We start from the raw sequence: 20,231 nt of genomic DNA, 5'->3' as shown, positions 1-20,231 counted from the left end.
AAACGATGACGATAGGGCGTAATATGTTCATCACGTCTCAAGTTAAAGACAAAGCGAATAGCACAGTTTATGAGTCTCTGGAGCTTTGTATTGAGCTCGTCAGACACGTCGTTGTAAACAAGAGAGCAGTAATCAAGCAAGGGCCACACCAAGGTGGTGACGAGTTTAATACGCAGATTATGGGATAAAGAGTTCTTGTGGAATTTTAGTTTATAGAGTGTGTAGTGGACCCTTCTTGATACATGCGAGACGTGGCTTTCCCATGATAGGTCAGAGCGCATAATGACCCCCAAATTCCGCGCCTCAGCCACGTAAGGAATGGAGGTGCCGTTGACGGAGATAGGAGGAAGTTGGTTAAGAGTGAGTTGACTAACCTGGCCTCTGCTTCCGAAGATCAAGACCTTTGATTTGGCTAGGTTAAGTGTAAGTCTGTTGGCAGCAGCAAACTCTGCGACTATGCCGACATCGTATGCCACGAGCTGCAAGGCCGTATTAAGATGGCTGAGAAGGCATCTACGATAAATCTGGGTATTATCAGCGAAAATGATGCGTTCGGTGAATCTAAGAAAGGCGCCGATGTCGTTGATGAATAGTGAAAAAAGAAGAGGGCCCAAGACGGATCCCTGGGGAACTCCCGAAGTGACCGAAAGCCAATCGGAGAGCACGCCCTCCAAGTCAGCGACAGCCTGAGAGCGACCAGTGAGGTAGGAAAAGATCAATTTGAGGGCAAGATCAGAGAACCCTAGTTTACGGAGCTTAGTTAACAGTAGAAAGTGACTGACTGTATCAAAGGCCTTGCTAAAGTCAAAAAGGACAAGGATAAGCACCTCGCCCAGGTCAACGCCATGTCTAATATCGTGGCATAGCCTCAATAGAGCAGACTGTGTAGAGAAATCCCTACGGTATCCCGATTGCCTATTGTCCAGAAGATGGTGAGAATTGATAAAGTCGGAAATTTGGCTGTGTAGGGCCCTTTCAAACAACTTAGAAAGTTCGCACAGATTGGCAATGGGCCTAGTGTCCGACGGAGAAGCCGGTGACTTTGTCTTGGACAAGGGACGAAGAATAGCCCGTTTCCATAAAGATGGAAAGTAGCCAAGGTTAAGACAACAATTGAAAAACGAAATGATAAGATTAACAATGTAAGGTAAAGCCAAGGCGACAGGGTACAGTGGCAGGTGATCACAACCCGAGGCGAGAGAAGCAGGAGGGAAGGAGGACATCAAGGAAGGGATATTATCTTTAGTTATGGGAGAAAAATTAAAAATCAGGTCGGACAGAGGAATGGATGAAATGATTTCAGAGAATTGAGAATGAGAACAGAGGGGAGAATGATTTGAAATGATAGTGAGCGTTTAGGAGATCAGGAGGAAAGAAATTGAGCGGTGAGGAGAAAGATGAGTCAATAAGGCCCAAATTGGCCAGTTCGCGCCACAGTCTGGAAGGATCAGAAAATAAGCTTAATCTCTCCAAGTTAAACTGCTGCCTAGCTCGTCTCAAATCAAGCGTTAATTCGTTCCTGTACAACTTGTATATGTTAAAATCAAGGATGTTGCCGGATCTACGGGCCGTGTTAAAGAGACGGTTGCGGTAACGAATCCTGCAAGCAAGGACATCAGTGAGCCAAGGCGCAGATGGTCGAGTTACACGAAAAGTGTTGATAGGCGCGTGGATATCCAAGCAAGCAGTAAAGTTGCTCGTGATAGTGTTGAGAATGTTATCCAGGTCGGACTCGCCAGGACTACCAAGGCCAAAGTCGTCAGGAAATGACGTGGATAACATTGAGGTGAGAGAATGGACAAACTCATGCTCATCGAATTTTTTGAAGCAACGTCGGACCAAGGTGCGACTCTTAGCAGACGGGGGTCGGAAGGAGTAAGTCAACTCAATAAGATCGTGACCGTTGATAAAGGGAGCATAAGAGCATACTTACTAAATGATACAACTTTACTCAGGCTGTCGACAACAAAGACGTCGAGCCATGAGTCAGAAGATCGAGTGTGAAATGTGGCTTGAGACTCGACAATATATAGTGACAACTGTGAAACTACATCTCTGAGGTGATTAGATTCATAAGACGTGGTGAGGAGATTAGAATTAAGGTCGCCCGTGATGATGATGTTATTGTAGTTATGTATGAGTGAGGTTAGAGTGTCAACAAACTTGCTAAGATTTTTGCCCTTGGGTCGCCGATAGATAGATGTGAGAAGGAGCGGCTCACATGCATCGCCACAAACATCAAGGACGAGATATTCCGGTTCGTTTGAGAAAGCGGGAGGCGACGACGCCAGGACCCGCACGCACAATGAATCGTGGACATAGCACGCGACACCTCCCCCCTCCCTGCCCTCTCGATCAGCACGTAACAGGTAATAGCCAGGGATGCGAACCAAGTCATCTGAGATGTGAGAGTGAAGCCAGGTCTCAGTGATGGAGACGATATGATAAAAATTAGACTTGAGAAAGACCTGGATAGATTCGAGATGGGCAGGAAGGGAACAGGCGTTGAAACAGGCGATCCTAAGGCAACCAGATGGAGCAGGAGGAGCAACGTCCGCCGCAGCCGGTCACTGCAGATTCGCCAGATCAGCCTCAGAAGCTATACAAATCGGGGGCAAACCCTGGTCCTTACGGACAAGGATCTGACCGTCCCTGTGCCAGACGAATTTGAGAGACAGCTGTCTGGCTCTCGCTCTCGTGCGACGCAACAGGTCATAAGTGTCGGTCGGGAGGAGCTCATTCACATAAATGCGACCAGGAACGTCTTGCGAAAAGACCTCCTCGACAGACAGCCCGCGCTTACGACGCATAACACGCAAGATGTAATCGCGAATCTCTCTGGATTTTAATGCGACGATCACGGTTCTATTTTTAGCGCTGAGCGGGGCATCGAGGAGATGACTGGGGCCCGGCGTCACACCGCGATCCGTGGGTGAACCCCCCGCCACATCGCGGGCCTCAAGAACATCAGCAGAAAGACGAGATATATTGAGAGCATTGAAAACACGTTCGACGATCTCGTTAGGTGTGAAAGAATAACTAGACGGAACACCAGAAATAATTAAATCGGATGTTCCTGAGACGCGCGATGGGGCGGACGCGCTCTGACTTGGATGCTGGGAGCAACACGGAGGCTGAGCGGACTCAGCCTCCAATGCGGTCACTCTGTCACTGAGGTCGGCAGCAGTCTTGAGCAGCGTAAGCAGCTGCTCGAGTCTATGCGCAAAGTCCGCATTAATGGCCGCATGAAAGCGGTGATCCTCTTGTCAGCCTCGTCGAACCTGGCGGTAAACTTCTTGTCAGACTCGTCCAACTTCCTAAGTATCGACTGGAGCAAGGCGTCAGTAGACGATTGCACTCCGGGGGGGGGGGGGAACTCCAGCTCCCGGAGAAGCGCCACAAAGATCAGTGGGACGCTGTCCATGCGTGTCTCTGGGTGTGAGCGGCATAGTAGGCAGTCGTGACTTACAGCAGTCGCGAGCAGCCTTTGTGACAAGGTACGCCTTAACACAACCCGGATGGAACACGCGGAGACACTCAGGGCACGACTCAGCCAAGCCGGCGACTGACTTAGTGCACCTGTCGCACTTGCGCTGCATATGCACTGCAAGACACTGACAGGCGTCACCTCTCGATCAATCGTCGATAATCAAAATCGACACCCGGTAGGCAGCGCGCAGGTAAGCCAACACGTTGAAGGAACCACGAAGATAGACAGTGGTGCCACTCCAAACAACATGCACGCGCAAGAACAGGTGAGTGCAGAAGAGAGTAGCTGAGGCAGCAGGCGCATGCGCAGACGAGGTCGCCGATGTCAACAAAATGATTCTCCGAAATTATGATGGAATAAAGAGAAGCATTTGTCACGCAAATCCCAGAAGCAAGCGCTAGCACAACGGGAAATGAGAATAGCACGTGACAGGCAGCGAAAAACTAGCCCAAACCTGGAACAAGGGAGCCCGAAGGCAGCATACAGCAGCAAAATATCCAAGTAAAAGCGAGAGCCGACACAACGGACGTGCACACTTTACTCACCCGAGAGAGAGAGAGAGAGAGAGAGAGAGAGAGAGAGAGAGAGAGAGAGAGAGAGGAGAGAGAGAGAGAGAGGAGAGAGAGAGAGAGAGAGAGAGAGAGAGAGAGAGAGAGAGAGAGAGAGAGAGAGAGAGAGAGAGAGAGAGAGAGAGAGAGAGAGAGAGAGAGAGAGAGAGAGAGAGAGAGAGAGAGAGAGAGGAGAGAGAGAGAGAGAGGAGAGAGAGAGAGAGAGAGAGAGAGAGAGAGAGAGAGAGAGAGAGAGAGAGAACGGCCGGTTACGACACGCGGCGTACGACACGTGATCACTAGGTCGTTAGGTACAGGGACGATAAAGGTGGAAGCACATAAAATTGCAGGAGCCATGAGCACGAATGCAGAAGCCATATGCGCATGCGCTATGGTGTCTGCATACTGCCTATGGCTTCTGAATTTTCAATCTACATAAAAATACATAAGCATAGTGTATGTAGATTGAAAATTCAGAAGCCATAGCAGTATGCAGACACCATAGCGCATGCGCATATGGCTTCTGCATTCGTGCTCATGGCTCCTGCAATTTTATGTGCTTCCACCTTAAGAGTGACAAATAAAGAGAGAACATACACACATAAGACAGAGATAAAATAACAACCTTAAAATCGAAATGGCAAAGTCGCTCACAAAAGATAGCGTACATATCGAAAAGTTAACCGACGCGGAAAATTTTCAAATTTGGAAGTTTCAAATAGGTATAATGTTTAAAGCGAATGAGTTAGACGAGATAGTAACACAAAATACACCGGAGATTGAAAGAACTCCGTGGAAAAAGAAAGACGCGACTGCACAAAAATTAATAATTACAACGCTGGATAGGAAACCGTTGCTGCATGTGTTAGATTGTAAAAGCGCGCGTGAAATGTGGGTAAAAATTTGCAGTATATATGAAAGGGATTTTGAACAACAAAGATGTAATTTACTTCAAGAATTCTATAGCACAACATATACTAAAGATATAGATATTGCTACATACATAAGTAAATTAAGAAACTTAGCTTTTAGGTTGAACGCGTTAGATACTAAACTTAATGATAAAATGATAGTCTCAAAGATATTAGCCACACTGCCTGAAGAATATAAATACTTTGCGAGTGCGTGGGAGTCGACGGGACAGGCGGAAAAGACACTGGAAAACCTCACTGCAAGACTGATAGCGGAAGAAACAAGAAATAACTTGAAGGAGGTGCAGGAAAAAGCAGTAGCGTTTAAGACCACTAATAGAAAGTGCTTTAAATGCAATAAAACGGGACACTTGACAAAATCGTGCACTAAAGGAACTGCTGAAAGAAGACAAGTACGATGTTTCAAATGTGATAAAACGGGACATATTGCGAAGACGTGTCCAGAGGCGTCAGGTAATCAGAGGTGCAGTATCTGTAAGAAAACTAACCACAGTGAAAAGAATTGTTATTTCAGAGAAAGAAGTGGCAAAAAAGAAGAAAGTAAAGTAGCTTTCTTGACGGCTGATATGAATGCTGCTGACACATGGATAGTGGACTCCGGCTGTACATCAAACATGACAAACAAAAACGCTATACAACAAATGAAGAAAATGAGCTCGGTGATTGGAATAGCGAAGTCTTCTGAGTCAATGACGGCAAGAGGATGCGGAGAAATAGAGTTCGAGAACTGCAGGCTCAAAAACGTGCTGTATATTCCTGAACTGAGTGCGAATCTTCTGTCGGTAAATGCGATAACTAAAAATGGTGGTAAAGTTCTGTTTTCAGGGAATGAAGTAGAAATAAGCCACGAAGATAAAACGATAATGAAGGGACAAAAATTATCTAATGGTTTGTTTCAGGTAAAACTGAAAACTGAAATAAAACAAGATTCATTCTTGACAGAGAACATGAATAGTAGTACTAAAATGTGGCATAAAAAGCTAGGCCATCTGAGCTATGGAAATCTGAAGAAACTGACGCAAATGTGCGAAGGATTAAATTTGACATCAGAAGACATGGAAGAAGAGGAGACAATATGTGCGGTATGTCAAGAAGCGAAGCAATCAAGAAATAAATTTGGCGAGTCGAGGAATAGAGCTAAAAGGCCGCTGCAAATTATTCATACGGATCTATGTGGTCCAGTGGAACCTTCTACGTGGGATAGAAAAAGATACTTTCTGACATTCCTAGATGACTACACGCATTATACTATGGCTTTCTTAATACAAAATAAGCACGAGATTCCGGATAAGATAAAAGAACATATAGAAAAGGTGGAGGCTCACTGGAACACAAGAGTCTCAAAAATTAGATGCGACAATGGGAGAGAGTATATAAATGAACAAGTTACAAAGTGGTGTAAAACAAAAGGCATACAAATAGATAATACAGTTCCATATACACCGCAACTGAATGGAAGAGCCGAGAGATTGAACAGGACCTTGATGGAGAAAGTAAGAGCACTCCTGTTTGACTCGGAGTTAAACAAAAAAATGTGGGGTGAGGCTCTGTACACCTCTGTTTATTTGCTTAATAGATCTCCCACGGAATCATTACAGAAAACTCCGTATGAAATGTGGGAGAAACGGAAACCAAATGTAAAATCCCTACAAATGTTCGGTTGCGAAGCATTCACGAAAGTGATGGGGCCATTGAAGAAGTTGGACAAGAGAAGCAAGAAATTAACATTTGTCGGCTATGCGCCCACAGGATACAGATTGTGGGACACCGAAAAAAGAAAAATTGTTGAACAGTAGCGAGAAATGTCAAGTTTGAAGACAAGAAACTGGAAAACTTGGAAAAAGCAAAATTAAAAGGAACCAGACTGACTCTACTGGAAGAAGATGAAGAACAAGAAGAAGAGTATGAAAAAGTCACAGAAGAAAAGGAAGAGACTGACGATGAAGAAACAAGAGGACAACAACAGGAAGATGAAGAAGACACGGAAACGGAAGAAAACCAGGAAGAACGAAATTTAGAAACAGAAATAAGAAAATCACAAAGAAAAACAAAACGTCCCGAGAAATATGGCGAATGTGTGTTCTTGACGTACAAAGAAGCAATTACGGGGTCAGACAGAAACAGATGGATGGAAGCAATAAACGAAGAGAAGAAATCACTAAAGTAGAATAATACGTGGGACTTGGTAGATACCAAACGATTGGGAACACAAAAACCCCTGCACGGAAAATGGATATTTAAAATAAAACAAAACGGGACGTATAAAGCCAGACTAGTAGTAAAAGGATTTAAGCCGCTCGAAAGTGAACAGTGCCTGTTCATCAAAACAGGCGAACTGATTCTAGGAGTGTATGTGGATGATGGTTACCTAATGGGTAAAAACCTGCAAGATCTAAAACAAATAATCAAGGAACTGAATTTGGAGTTTAAGATGACGGCAGTAAACAATCCGGAAACATTTGTAGGATTTGAGATAACAAGAGAAGAAGAACAAATAAAACTGACCCAAACTGAGTATATAAAAGGAATGCTGAAACAGTATGGAATGGACAATGCGAAGCCTGTAAAAGTTCCAATACTCAAAGGAGACGGAAATCAAACCGAACTCAAAAATATAAACTACCTATATAGAGAAGTGGTGGGGAGCCTACTGTATCTGTCATCAAAGACAAGACCAGATATCTCGTATGGAGTTAATTTTTGTAGCAAACATATAGAAAGTTACACACAAGAAAACGTAAATGATGTCAGACATATCCTAAAGTATCTGAAAGGACATATGGAAGAAGGAATCACATTATGCAGCAATGGAAAAGCCAATCTACTCGTAGCGTATTGTGATTCGGATTATGCTGGTGACCAAGAAACTAGACGAAGCACAACGGGATATGCCATATTTTATGCTGGTGGTTCGATAAGCTGGTGTTCTCGAAGACAGCCAATTATAGCGTTGTCTAGTACTGAGGCAGAGTATGTGGCTGCAGCAGAATGCTGTAAGGAACTTTTGTACTTAAAAGCCTTGCTAGAAGAGCTTTTAGGTGAAGAAATTTTAGTTGAATTAAATATAGATAATCAGAGCGCAATGATGCTGATGACCAACGGAATTGTGAATAAGCGGTCGAAGCACATTGATGTAAAATATAAATTTGTACACGAATTAGTTAAACACAACACCGTAAGACTTAAATATTGTCCAACTAACGATCAAATAGCTGATATACTCACTAAACCGTTAAATGTAGAAAAGTTTAATAATTGTAAGAAAAGTTTGCTAAATCAGCCTGCGCAAAATTAAGAGAGAGTGTTAAAAAATGTAATTTTGAGCAAGCTGTATTCTGTTCTTTGTGGAGCTCTCTGTAGTATATCAGTTAGCAATAGTCGTGTTGCGCGTGTCTAAAGAACAGGAAAGGTGACAGGTGGCAATAGTGGGCCTGTCTCGGGGTCTCGCGATTTGATGCTTCCCGTTCCTCTTTCTCTCTGGTGCGAACTGTGCGTGCGAGCGGATCGTAAGGCCTTGCGAGATAAGTACAGAGAGCTTTGTATAACTGCGTATTATCAATTGTATTAATTTTGCGTGCCAACGAACTTCATTTGCCCTGTTTGAGTTTCTAACTTTTTGTTCTTAATAATAAAGTAACATTGTATATCTGAACTAGTTATTCGAGTTGATAATCTATCTACCTCTCAAGTTTGCTGAAAATAACTCAAGATTTTAACACTTTTCAATACTCTATCCAAATAAAATCATCTACGACGCATACAAAAAGATCGATTCTGTCAAATATTGCACAAATATTTGATCAGCTTGGATTATTGGCACCAGTGTTAATCACCGCAAAAATCCTAATGCAAACCTTGTGGAAGCTAAAGATTGATTGGGACGAAGAGTTGCCACATGACATATCTTCTAAATGGACGGAGTATATCGCGCATATGAAAGAGTTGGATGGTTTTGAAGTTCAGCGCAGAGTATTTGATTGCAGTCCGGATATGGATATACAACTACATGGATTTTGCGATGCCAGCGAGAGTACGTACGGAGCATGCATTTATGTACGCTGCAGTGATAAACAAGCCAGCATTCAAGTGCATTTATTGTGTGCAAAATCTAGAGTAGCTCCTATCAAGATAATATCCATTCCACGATTGGAGTTATGTGCAGCACAATTATTGGTTCAACTAATGAAAAAGGTTAAAAAGGCGTTACGTATCAAGATCCACAGAACGTTTTATCGGACAGATGCATCTATAGTCTTACACTGGATAAAAGCGATCAACAAGAAATTACCAATATTCGTTGCACATCGAGTAGGAGAAATCCAGGAGTTTTCTTCAATAGAAGATTGGTCTCACGTGGGCACCAAGGAAAATCTTGCGGACTTGGTCTCAAGAGAATATAATTCAAAGGAACTACAAAATTGCCGACTTTGATGGAAAGGGCCTACATGGCTGCAAGATCCGATTAGCTATGACGTCGATCAAATGTCTAAGTTGGAAGTACCAGTTGAAGAAGACCCAGAGGAGCAGAGCATAACAGTTACAATTGCAACAGTTGACGAACCCGAGGAGAACTGGATAAACAGATTCTCATCATTCATAAAACTCGTTCGAGTTACAGCTACGTGTATAAGATTCATACAGCTCTGCAGAAAGAAGAATGAGTTAGAATCATTGTAATCATTGATGTCCGAGCTGAATTACGCCAAGGAGTGCCTAATAAAAATGGAACAACGTTCGGCATTCAACAAGGAAATAGTTGCTTTGCAAAATGGCAAAAGTATTCCGAACAACAGTGACTTGAAGAGTCTCAACCCATTCATAGACGACAGAGGTCTTTTGCGAGTCGGGGGTAGACTAAGGCATGCAGAGTTGCAGTACAAGACAAAGTATCCACTGATGCTTCCTCATCATTCAAAATTCACGGAGATAATTATACAGCATGAGCATAAAAGAAATTTCATGCATGAGCGGACGCAACGCTATAGCAGCTGTTCGCCAATCCTATTGGCCTCTCAGGGCGCGCGGGACGGTCAGAAAATTGATTTGTCAGTGCATTATTTGTTTCAGGTCAAAGCCACGCTCATCGGAGCAAATCATGGGAAACTTACCTATTGAACGAGTAAAACTTTCGAGACCATTTGCCAGTACGGGCATAGACTTTTGCGGACCTATTTTCTTATGTGAGGGAAGACGAAGGGGAGCAAAGCGAGTTAAAGCTTACATCGCAGTATTTGTTTGTATGGCTGTCAAAGCGGTGCATCTAGAAGTGGTTTCGGAGCTGACTACAGACACTTTTCTTAACGCTTTTAACCGCTTTATTAGTCGCAGAGGAAGGCCATCAGACGTGTATACCGATAACGGCACTAACTTTGTAGGGGCCAATTGAGAGCTGGAAGAACTCAGGGCTTTATTTATCCAGGAACAAGGCATCATTATCGGTAGGACTGCTTCAGATGGCATAAGATGGCATTTTATACCGGCACGTTTGCCACATTTCGGTGGTTTGTGGGAGTCCAACGTGAAATCATTCAAAAGGCATTTCTACAAAGTGGCAACTGAAACAGCGATGACGTTTGAAGAGGCGTCTACGTTAGTGGCACAAATAGAGTCGATCTTAAACTCAAGGCCCTTAACGGGGTTATCTGAGGATCCGAATAATCTGGATTACCTATCACCCGGTCACTTCTTGATCGGTGATGCATTAAGTGGAAAGCTATAATAATAAGGGGCCGCAGATTAAAGTAGGTCAATTAGTCTTATGCAAGGAGGATGGACTTCCGCCATTAAAATGGATTCTGGGAAGAGTACAAGAGATATTTCCTGGAGCCGACGATATTGTTAGAGCGGCTGTCATCAAAACCGCATCTGGGTCGTATAAGCGGCCTGCTATCATACTTTGTGTTCTTCCATTAGAAGAGTATCATTGCAATGATGATAATGCTTCATCGTCATAGTAATAATAGTATCCGACTAATGTTTATTTTAATTAATTATATTTTGTTTGTCAGTACTGCATAGATTAAAGCGAATTTTGAAAACTATAAGTTATCAAGGCGCGCGGTATGTTAGTGAAAAGGTCAGTTATATAAACCGCGTATATCAAAAGCGCTAGTGCGCCTTCCGGAAGATACTAGGTGGCGTTACTTTGTCGCGTTTCCGTAGTAGTAGTAGTCGAGTCGTCGCCATTGAGGCATGTACAACATTGCGGACAGCAGTAGTTTCTAATAACAGTCTGAAGTGAATTATCATTAAAGACCAATTAATATATATACAGTCCACTTTATTTCATACACACACGAGCACATTAACAAGCTGTCATAGATTCGTTTATTTTAGCAACTTCTATTTTAATATTTATCTTCTTATAATTTATTATAATCTCACATTTATTCGTCATATTAGATGTTGCTCCTGAATCAACAATCCATAGAGATGTCTTATTTTCATCTTCATACTTTCTTATTTTCGACGTCAGAAAAGTTACTTTATCTTCATCTTCATTCTTCTTGTCTTTATTTTTTCTAAAATAACATACCTTTTCAGTGTGATTCTTTTTACAAATATTCTTCTTACAAATACTGCATCCTTTTCCAGTCTTCGTCTGCTTTTTAATCCTGCAAAATTTTTCTACATGTCTTGTTTTATTGCAACAAAAACATCTTACCTGTTTTCCTCCATTATTTAATTTCACTTTGCAATCTTTAGCAATATGTCCCATTTTATTACACTTAAAGCATTTTCTTCCTTCTGCTTTAAATGCTACTCCTTTCTCTTCTTGATTCCTGACGTTTATCCTCATTTCTAAAGTTTTATTAACAACTTCCGTGGAATCCCATGCACTAGCAAAATATGCATAATCTTCAGGTAGCGTAGCAAGTAGGTACCTTCGACACTATCATTGTGTCGCTTATCTCTACATCCATGGCTTTAAGTCTGTATGCAAGATTCTTCAGTTTACTTATGTACGTTGCCATTTTTGTTCCTTTATCATAAAAAATCCATAAAAGTTTTGCAATAGATTGCATTTCTGCTGCTCATTATCCCTCTCAAATATTATTTTTATCTTCGTCTACATTTCAAATGCAGTCTTGCAGTTCATCAAATGTAAAAGTGGCCTCTTGTCCATCGTTGTAATAATAGTCTTCTGCGCAATAGCATCTTCCTTTTTTTATTTTTCATCACGTTCAGCTACCGGTTTATCTAAAGTCACTATCTTAAATAGATTATTAGCTCGAAATAATATTTTCATTAGAAATTTCCATAAAGGATAATCCTCTACATTTGCAAGCTTATCGATGTTTGTAACATCTTCATTAAATACACACACACACTTTTGCCATTTTAACAATATTTAAGTCTTACTGTTTACGTAACTTAACCTTTTACAATAAATCTCTTTTTTTTAAGTATATTATCTATATATATATATATATATATATATATATATATATATATATTATATGTTATCTATATATTATATATATATATATACACACATATACCCAGAAAAAAAACCCTTATAATATCTTATATGTTCATATAAGAAGCGGTCTTATATGCTCATATAAGAAGCTATCTTATCATATATGAATTTTGGCCTGATAAGAGTTTATATGGTCATATATGATTATATAAGATTATATATAAAGACATATATATTTAAATAGGTTTTAGAAAATTGTTATATATCTTAAAATGTAAGAGTGGACTTCACGATATAACTGATACAAAAATTGTGTCGCTCCGAGACAGCGTCGCGCGAGAATAGCGCGAGACAGTGTCGTACGTGTCTTTTTGATGCCGTTCTTATAACACTGTGTGTCAAATTTTAAATACGAGAAACAGATCACATCGAATGCCATCTATCGGATACTTTGAGATGCAATATTCTGATTTGATCATATATAATCTTATATGACTATATCATTTCATATGCGATTATATTATTTTCAGTTTAAATTATAAGGTATGTTTGCAAAATAATACGATTAATACGATATTTGTTTATAAGACCTATAATACATATTATATAACAGTTTTTTTCACGAATTATTACTGGTAATTTCACTGTTTACGAAAATATTTAATAAAAATTAATATGTCAATTAAAGAAATTAAGTATCTTATGCAAAATTAGAAAAACAAACTTAAAATAACATATAAGCAATGAGAAGTGCCGTTTTTGGTCGAAGCGGATTTTGATGCTTAATAATATTTCACAATATCAATTATATTATTAAATACATGTTTCAGTTTTTTAAATTGGCACTGCGTGCTAATATGGACTTTGTATTGGACTTAAAACGCAATTGTGTAAACTGAAACTAAAAATAATATATTTTATATTAATTTGATATTGTCAAGTAAAATAATATACTAGAAGAATATTTATAACAGTTATACAAATTTATATGGATAGATCCATTATAGAGTAGGGGAGACCGGAGCTAACTCGACACTATTTTTTCAAAAGCAATTTTTAATATTTAATTAAAATTTTTAGGCAAATTTAATGGTATATATTTAAAGAGTGTTCCTTCAGGTACAAAATTGATTCAGAAAGTTTTGCTGTACGTCGCTTTGTTTTGCCGCCAGGAAAGGAAAAGTGACGCGAAGACAAATTTTCGAATTGAAAAATGCCGGAGCAAACTCGACACCCCGCTGGGGCAAACTCAACACTTTGTCTGATCGACACAATTGGATCTGGAACTTATTTTTTATACTGTCTGAAAATAAAAATACATTGTTTATTGTGTATTTAAAAAGTACAAAAATTCGGAATAAAGTAGCTAGAATAATTATTTGAAATAATGAGAACAAAAATTATTGAACTTTCAATTATCTTCATCTAAACTCATGTCTGAAAAACAATTAATGCAGGTAAACTCGCGATCGGACGTGCGCATACATTTGTCATGAGCCATACGGCTGCATGACAAGCATCGTTTGTTACTGGGAACCGACGAAACGGCGTGGTGTTGACTTTGCCCCGGACGTTGTTTTTTACTTTTGTCACTTTAAAAACATGAAAATTTTGAAAATATCCAAAAACAATTATCGGATTCATATAGAGCATCAAATTTTCCATGAAAATCACTTACATATAGGTTTGCAAGAGTAAAGCTCGATGAAAGAGCAGAAATTTTCAAGAGATCAGAAAAATTACTTTTCACCATCAAAAACGCTTATGTCGCGCTAAAAATTACACCATAACTCAGAATGTCATCAAATCCCGTTGATAATACTGGCACATAAAGACGCATTTACAGTAGGAAAGGCAAGTTTCTACGATAAATTTAAATTAGCAAAAAGTCTAGTGTCAAGTTTGTCCCGATGTCGAGTTAGCCCCGGTCTCTCCTATATATTCATATATGATTATCTTTAAACTTATAAATATACTTTTACATGATCACACATGATAATATACTAGTATATAAAACCATATATGACTATATAAAGTTATACTTAAAGAGATTTAGCCATATAATATTGTTCAAGATTATATTTCCATTTCTTATATGACCATATATAATTATATATTTACTAATATGAACAAATAAGAGGTATTTTTTCCCGAGTATATAATCATATATGGTCATATATGGTCATATATAATTATATATTCTCACATATCATATTTCTACTAATATAAACTAATATGAATAAATAAGAGTTTTTTTCCCGAGATATGTGTATATATATATATATATTCCGCGTTTTAGTTTTTTTTTAATTATTTCATTCACATTACAGAAACATTTTCTATAGCAGTATTAATTTAATTTAATTATTTTTATTTTTAATCCTTTTAGATATCAAATTCAAAAAACAAAAAACGTTTTTAAGCAATCTATTTCTCTATACGTCCTTTATAACCTTGTATTTTTTTATTCTGCTTTAGTGCCCTTTTCTACGTATTGTTATTGCTCAATATCTATATTTTATATTTATAAAATTTCTCTATATCAACTTTATTATTTCTGCGCATTCCTGGGCTAGTATCTGATTTTATTTTTATAGACTTTACTAATATATCGACTTTATTATTTCTATACGGTTCTGGGCCCATAACCTGTTGAAATTTAAACGACAAATGCAGTGCACTATTTAAATTTAACGGTTTAATCATTCAATCGATATAAAATCAGTCACAGTGAACATTAAAATGTAACAGATATGACTCTACATGTAAACGTTATTATCTCATAACTCATACAGTATTGTTATTAAATCAGTATTGAACAACACAATAAATATTAGTAATAAACGCAAAGTTCTTACATATCTATATAATAGACTTATTTGAATTTACGGATTAACTCTATCGACCGCGTGGTGAGCTATATGTACAATATTCAGACGATCGGTTTTTTACGTACGCGTCTTTATAATATAATCCAAATGCAACTTCAACAAAATGCAACTTCAAGAACTAAATGAGATTTACCGACCAACAGATTTATCTAATATCTAATTAGTATGTGTAAAACTGTTTTTATATTGCGACATAAATGTAAGCAGAAATTCTGGTAATTTTATAGGAGAGCAGTAAAGTGACTATCTATTGTAAGCGATTCATTTAAAACAAAAATTTAAAATGTTTAAGAAAAAAATAGGAGCGTGTGATATGCAGTGATTTATAGATTGAATTTGAGTAACTTACCAAGAACACCTAATCTATAATTTAAAGTAACCAGAACCACATCTTTTTGGACGATATAATCAGGACCATATATGATTGCATTGCCACTTCCCGTAAAAAAACCGCCCCCGTGTATCCATACCATCACAGCCCGTTTCTCCGCAGGGTTAAGATCCGTGGTATATACGTTAAGATACAAACAATCTTCATCGCCAATTATTTCACGGCTAAAGATATCAAGTTGAACAGCAACGTTTCCATATTTAAAAGCATCTCTGTCGCCAGACCATGGTTCCGGCGGTACCGGGTCCTAAAAATAAAAAATTGTTTTTGAATTATGAGCTAACTTAATATGTGAACAATATGTAAAAGAATCAAGAAACACGAGCCAAGTATACTCTTCCGAAATATCCTTTAATATGAGCAAGATGCTACAGCCTATTCTTTGGTAATTATGCATATTAACGGCGACCTCTCACCGATTTCAAGCCTGACATATATGTTATCAAGGGCATTCTCCTGACCTTTAAAAGATTTTATCCGTCGCTTGTTGTTTATTAAAAAGTAATTGACAAAAGAACTTTCATAAATAAAACATAATTTTTGTTTGCTTATATAGAAACAACATATGCGTAAGCGGGGGTTTCTGTGTATATCAACGAACGAAAATTATGTTTTATTTATGAATCTTCTTTTGTTAACAACTTTTTAATAAACAACGAAGTTCTGACCCTCCTCCGCCCATCCGAGAAAAAAACAGGTATAATATGGTTAGATGTAACAATATATTATTAGATATAAAAATATATAATTTTATATGAATTTTATATGATTATTATATATAATCAGATCCGAAATTTGGCGCAATATGATCATATCTTTATGTAATCATATTCGAATTGATCTTATATATAACAACAGATCTGTCATATATAAATAATAGAGAAGCGACATTGAGGAAATGGTCTGATTGGCTAACTAAATCACGTGGTTCAGCGACGTATTGTTTCGTTTACTACGGTAAAATAAATAAGATTTAATGTTTATAATATACAGATATATAGACGGTCTGTTTCTTGTAAACCCGGGAAAAAAGCATTGCATCTGGCTAGATCAAATTATATCTCAGCAGATCAAATTTTATCTGGTCAGATATGACTTCTCATATCTGCGTAGATCTGATCATATATGTTCATATATAACTATATATAACTATGTATGAGGTGTAATCTGGTTTTCGACGGCTCAGATCGGACCATATCTACTCCAATCGAACCATATATGTGATTGAATTTTATCGAAACAGTCCAGATCTGAATGTATCTGTTTAGATATAATCATATCTATTCTCGAATGCGATCCAAAATACATTATCTCTGACCATATCTATCCAGATATAAGTCGAACTGAGATTGTGTTTGATCGAAAACTGTTCAGGTCTGACGATATCTGGCCTTGTTTAACTATAATAAATTAAATGTTTGATGATCGATATTCGTCATCTAGTGTGATATTTCAATATATAAATATGAATTTATTTACACATAGAAAATTAAAGATATTTAATTAAATATCTTTGATATAATTATATAAAAATAACTTAAAGATATAATTTGCAGAAAATAAATATTTTTTTTATAAACAAAAAAATGTTAGTTATTTGTTATAAAAGCATTTTCATTAATTCGCCTTATATCTAAAATACAAAAGACGATCACAGAAATATAAGTTATTTCGTACATTATAAGCTTATAAATGATAGATAAACAAAAGTGAAAAAAATTCTCAATTTGATTATATTATTTAATAGCTGGATTACATTAAAAATTTTTGTTGAAGTTATTTAGAGACTTGCATAAATAATTACCAAATTGAATAAGAATTATTAGACTTTACATTTTTTACTTTAATTAATAAGAATTATTTGCTGGTTATACAGGGTGTAACAAAAAGGGTCTATTAAAAATGTCATGACAAAATTTAAAATATCTCAGGAAATTCTTAACGAAAGAAAGCTTTATCTTACAATTAGTGTTTTCGGGTGTCACCTAACGGCCAGACCTCATCCGGAGGTCGTAAACGAGTGTCGCTCACACGCGCGCCCTTATTTCGATCCGTTGGACCAACCCCTTATCGCGATCATTCGGGTCGCTTCGTTGTTTCGTATCCAATATCTCCTAAACTTTACTAGTTGATCCAGGGCCAAGCCGGTGCCCGCGACCTCGGCCGTGGATCGACTCGAAACGCATTCGGCGTTATTAGTTATAGTAAAACTCGTACAATCGGAATCCTGTCGCGAAGAGATCGATCGAATCAGAAACGGAAGAGACTACCCAAGCCTCTTCTCAAGCTCGCGCCTTTCTGGACCCAACGGGTATTATCAGGGTGGGCGGTAGGTTCATCCACTCGGGATTGACCTTCGAGGCAAAGACGATAACGCGTCCCCCTTGCGCTGGAAGCGCGGTCGTGCGGAAGCGCTACATTTGGGTAGCGATGGAGTCCCGCGTGTCGCCATGGTCCGGGTGGCGGACGGCTCGATCTTGTGCCCCTTGCCGATGGGCACCCTACCTCGGGCCGCAGATGTGGAATCGTAAAATACAAAGCGTTGTATTTTGGTGGGCGGCATGTTTGGCGCTCGCCTGTATATAGTCGTTTAGCTCCCGTATCATTAAGTTGTATATAGTTGATGTTAGCTTACGTAGGATTAAGTTGCATATTTGTCATTGATCGCTTTAACCGTACTAAATCAAGCGGGTACTACGGCGAGTAGTACCATCGATACAATCAATCACGGGTTCGATGACTCGCGCGAAACGTTAGCGGACCGCGGTAAATACTTGCGCGACTCACCCGACTCGTGCTGCCCGCCTGCGGGTGGCCCGCCTAATTATTTGGGAGATTGGTACTCGCTCCGGCCGTACTTCGCAGGTGCGCGAGCCGAAGAGTGCCGGAGCTCAATCACGTATCAGAGAGAGTCGAGTCAAGACGCAAATCACGACGGACACGATCGGAGTAACGCTCGCCCAAGTTTCGGACCCGATCGGAGCAGTCGACCTTCGTGCATGGACATCACATTTCGTGTCGCTTGCAAACGATGATTTTGTTGTGCTCTGCCTGCCTGCCTGCCGCTCTCTTGCTTGCATTGCTTCTCCGTTTGCTGCACGCTTGCACGCCTAAGATCTCGCCAGCCACCAGAAGGACGAGACCGGAGGAAGGAGAGAGAGAAACCCGCTACAAAAAGGGACGGGCAACGAAACAGTGAGTCGCTTATAATAATCGTTTGCTCGTTGCATTGCATTTCATCTCGTGAGGGAACGGTCCCTCTGGTCCTTCGAGAGTTTCCACGCCATAGGACATTCGCAAATCAGGGGCGACTCACACCCTCCCGAGCAGCTGCGTTTTGCCGAACCTCTGCTTAGCTAAGCGCAAAGTAGCAATTAAGTGTAATTGGTTGGATTCAAAGGTAAAAACCAATCACATTCAATTGCTACTTTGCGCTTAGCTAAGCAGAGGTTCGGCAAAACGCAGCCATAGATAAAGTAAAAGAAAAGGATAGAAATAGTAGAGGGGGCACGGGAAATTTAGAAGAGTTATGGAAAAGAAAAAGAGAGGAACTAGAAAAGAATGGGGGAGAAGAGAAGAATGATATTTTTAAGATTTTTGAGAGAAGTAACAAGACGGCAAGATCTCCTAAAAAAGAGTCGAAGATAGGTGTGAAGGAGCTGAGGGAGATAATGGGAGAAATAAGAAATGACTTCAGGGCCATGAGAGAAGAGCTAAGGGAGGGCTTCAAGGAGCAGGGTAGGAGGATGAGAGAAGAGATAGAGAAACTGAGAAGAGAGTTCGGGGATCAGGAGAAGAGATGGAGAGAGGAGAGGGAAGAGATAAAAAAGCAGAAGGAGAAAGTGGAAGAAAAGTTAAAAAGATTGGAGGAGAAAATAGAAGAGAAAAAGGAGGAGAAAAAGGAGGAGGTAAGAAACGGAAGAGAGGAGGTGGAGGGGAGAATGAGAGAGCTGGAGAGAAGGATGGAAAAAAAGGGAAAGGAGAAAAGAAGAAGAAATATAATGATAAGGGGGCTGGAAGTAAGAGAAGGAGAGAAGAGAGAAGAGGCAGAAAAATTATTGGAAGGAATAGGAGCTAAAGTAAAGGCAATAGAGGTGAAGAGAATAGAAGGGGATGCAGAAAAAGGAAGGGAAATGGTGCTGATGAAACTGGAGAACGAAGAACAAAAGTGGGAGGTGATGGAGAAAAAGAAGAGTTTGAGGGGTAGAAAGGAAAGAATCACGGAGGATTTGACATGGGAGAAAAGAAGGGTGAATTGGAAACTGAGAGAGATAGCGAGAAGAGAGAAAAGAGAAGGAAGGGGGGTGTGGATTAGAGCAGGGAGAATAAGATTGGAAAACATATGATGGAGATGGGATGTGGAAGAGGGAGTTTTAAAGGGCGAAAAGGGAAATATAAGAAAGGAGAGCGGAGGAGAGAGGGAGGAGGGGAGAGGTGACGTTAGAGAGAGAGAGGAGTAAGAGTGGAGGAGGGGGAATAAGAAGAGACGAGGATATAGGGGAGGAGATGGAGAGTAGCAATACGGAAGTCAGAGGAGACGAAGAGGGGGGGAGGAG

The 20,231-nt window shown here is 39.5% G+C and overlaps 1 protein-coding gene across 9 annotated transcripts in view; it reads right to left on the bottom strand.

Annotated features, from left to right (window-relative positions):
• LOC139809040 (esterase FE4-like) overlaps positions 1–20,231 on the bottom strand; it is a 282,671-nt gene that overhangs the window by 182,775 nt on the left and 79,665 nt on the right. For all 9 annotated transcript variants that reach the window (XM_071771673.1, XM_071771691.1, XM_071771698.1 and 6 more), the window contains one exon: positions 15,634–15,922. In XM_071771673.1, coding sequence (XP_071627774.1) covers positions 15,634–15,922 — 289 coding nt within the window. The remainder of the gene's footprint in view (positions 1–15,633; positions 15,923–20,231) is intronic.

This window comes from Temnothorax longispinosus, chromosome 1, assembly GCF_030848805.1.
Source record: "Temnothorax longispinosus isolate EJ_2023e chromosome 1, Tlon_JGU_v1, whole genome shotgun sequence".
NCBI classification, from domain to species: domain Eukaryota; kingdom Metazoa; phylum Arthropoda; class Insecta; order Hymenoptera; family Formicidae; genus Temnothorax; species Temnothorax longispinosus.
Note: the sequence above shows the minus strand (reverse complement) of the source record. Positions and strands in the feature narration are given on the sequence as shown.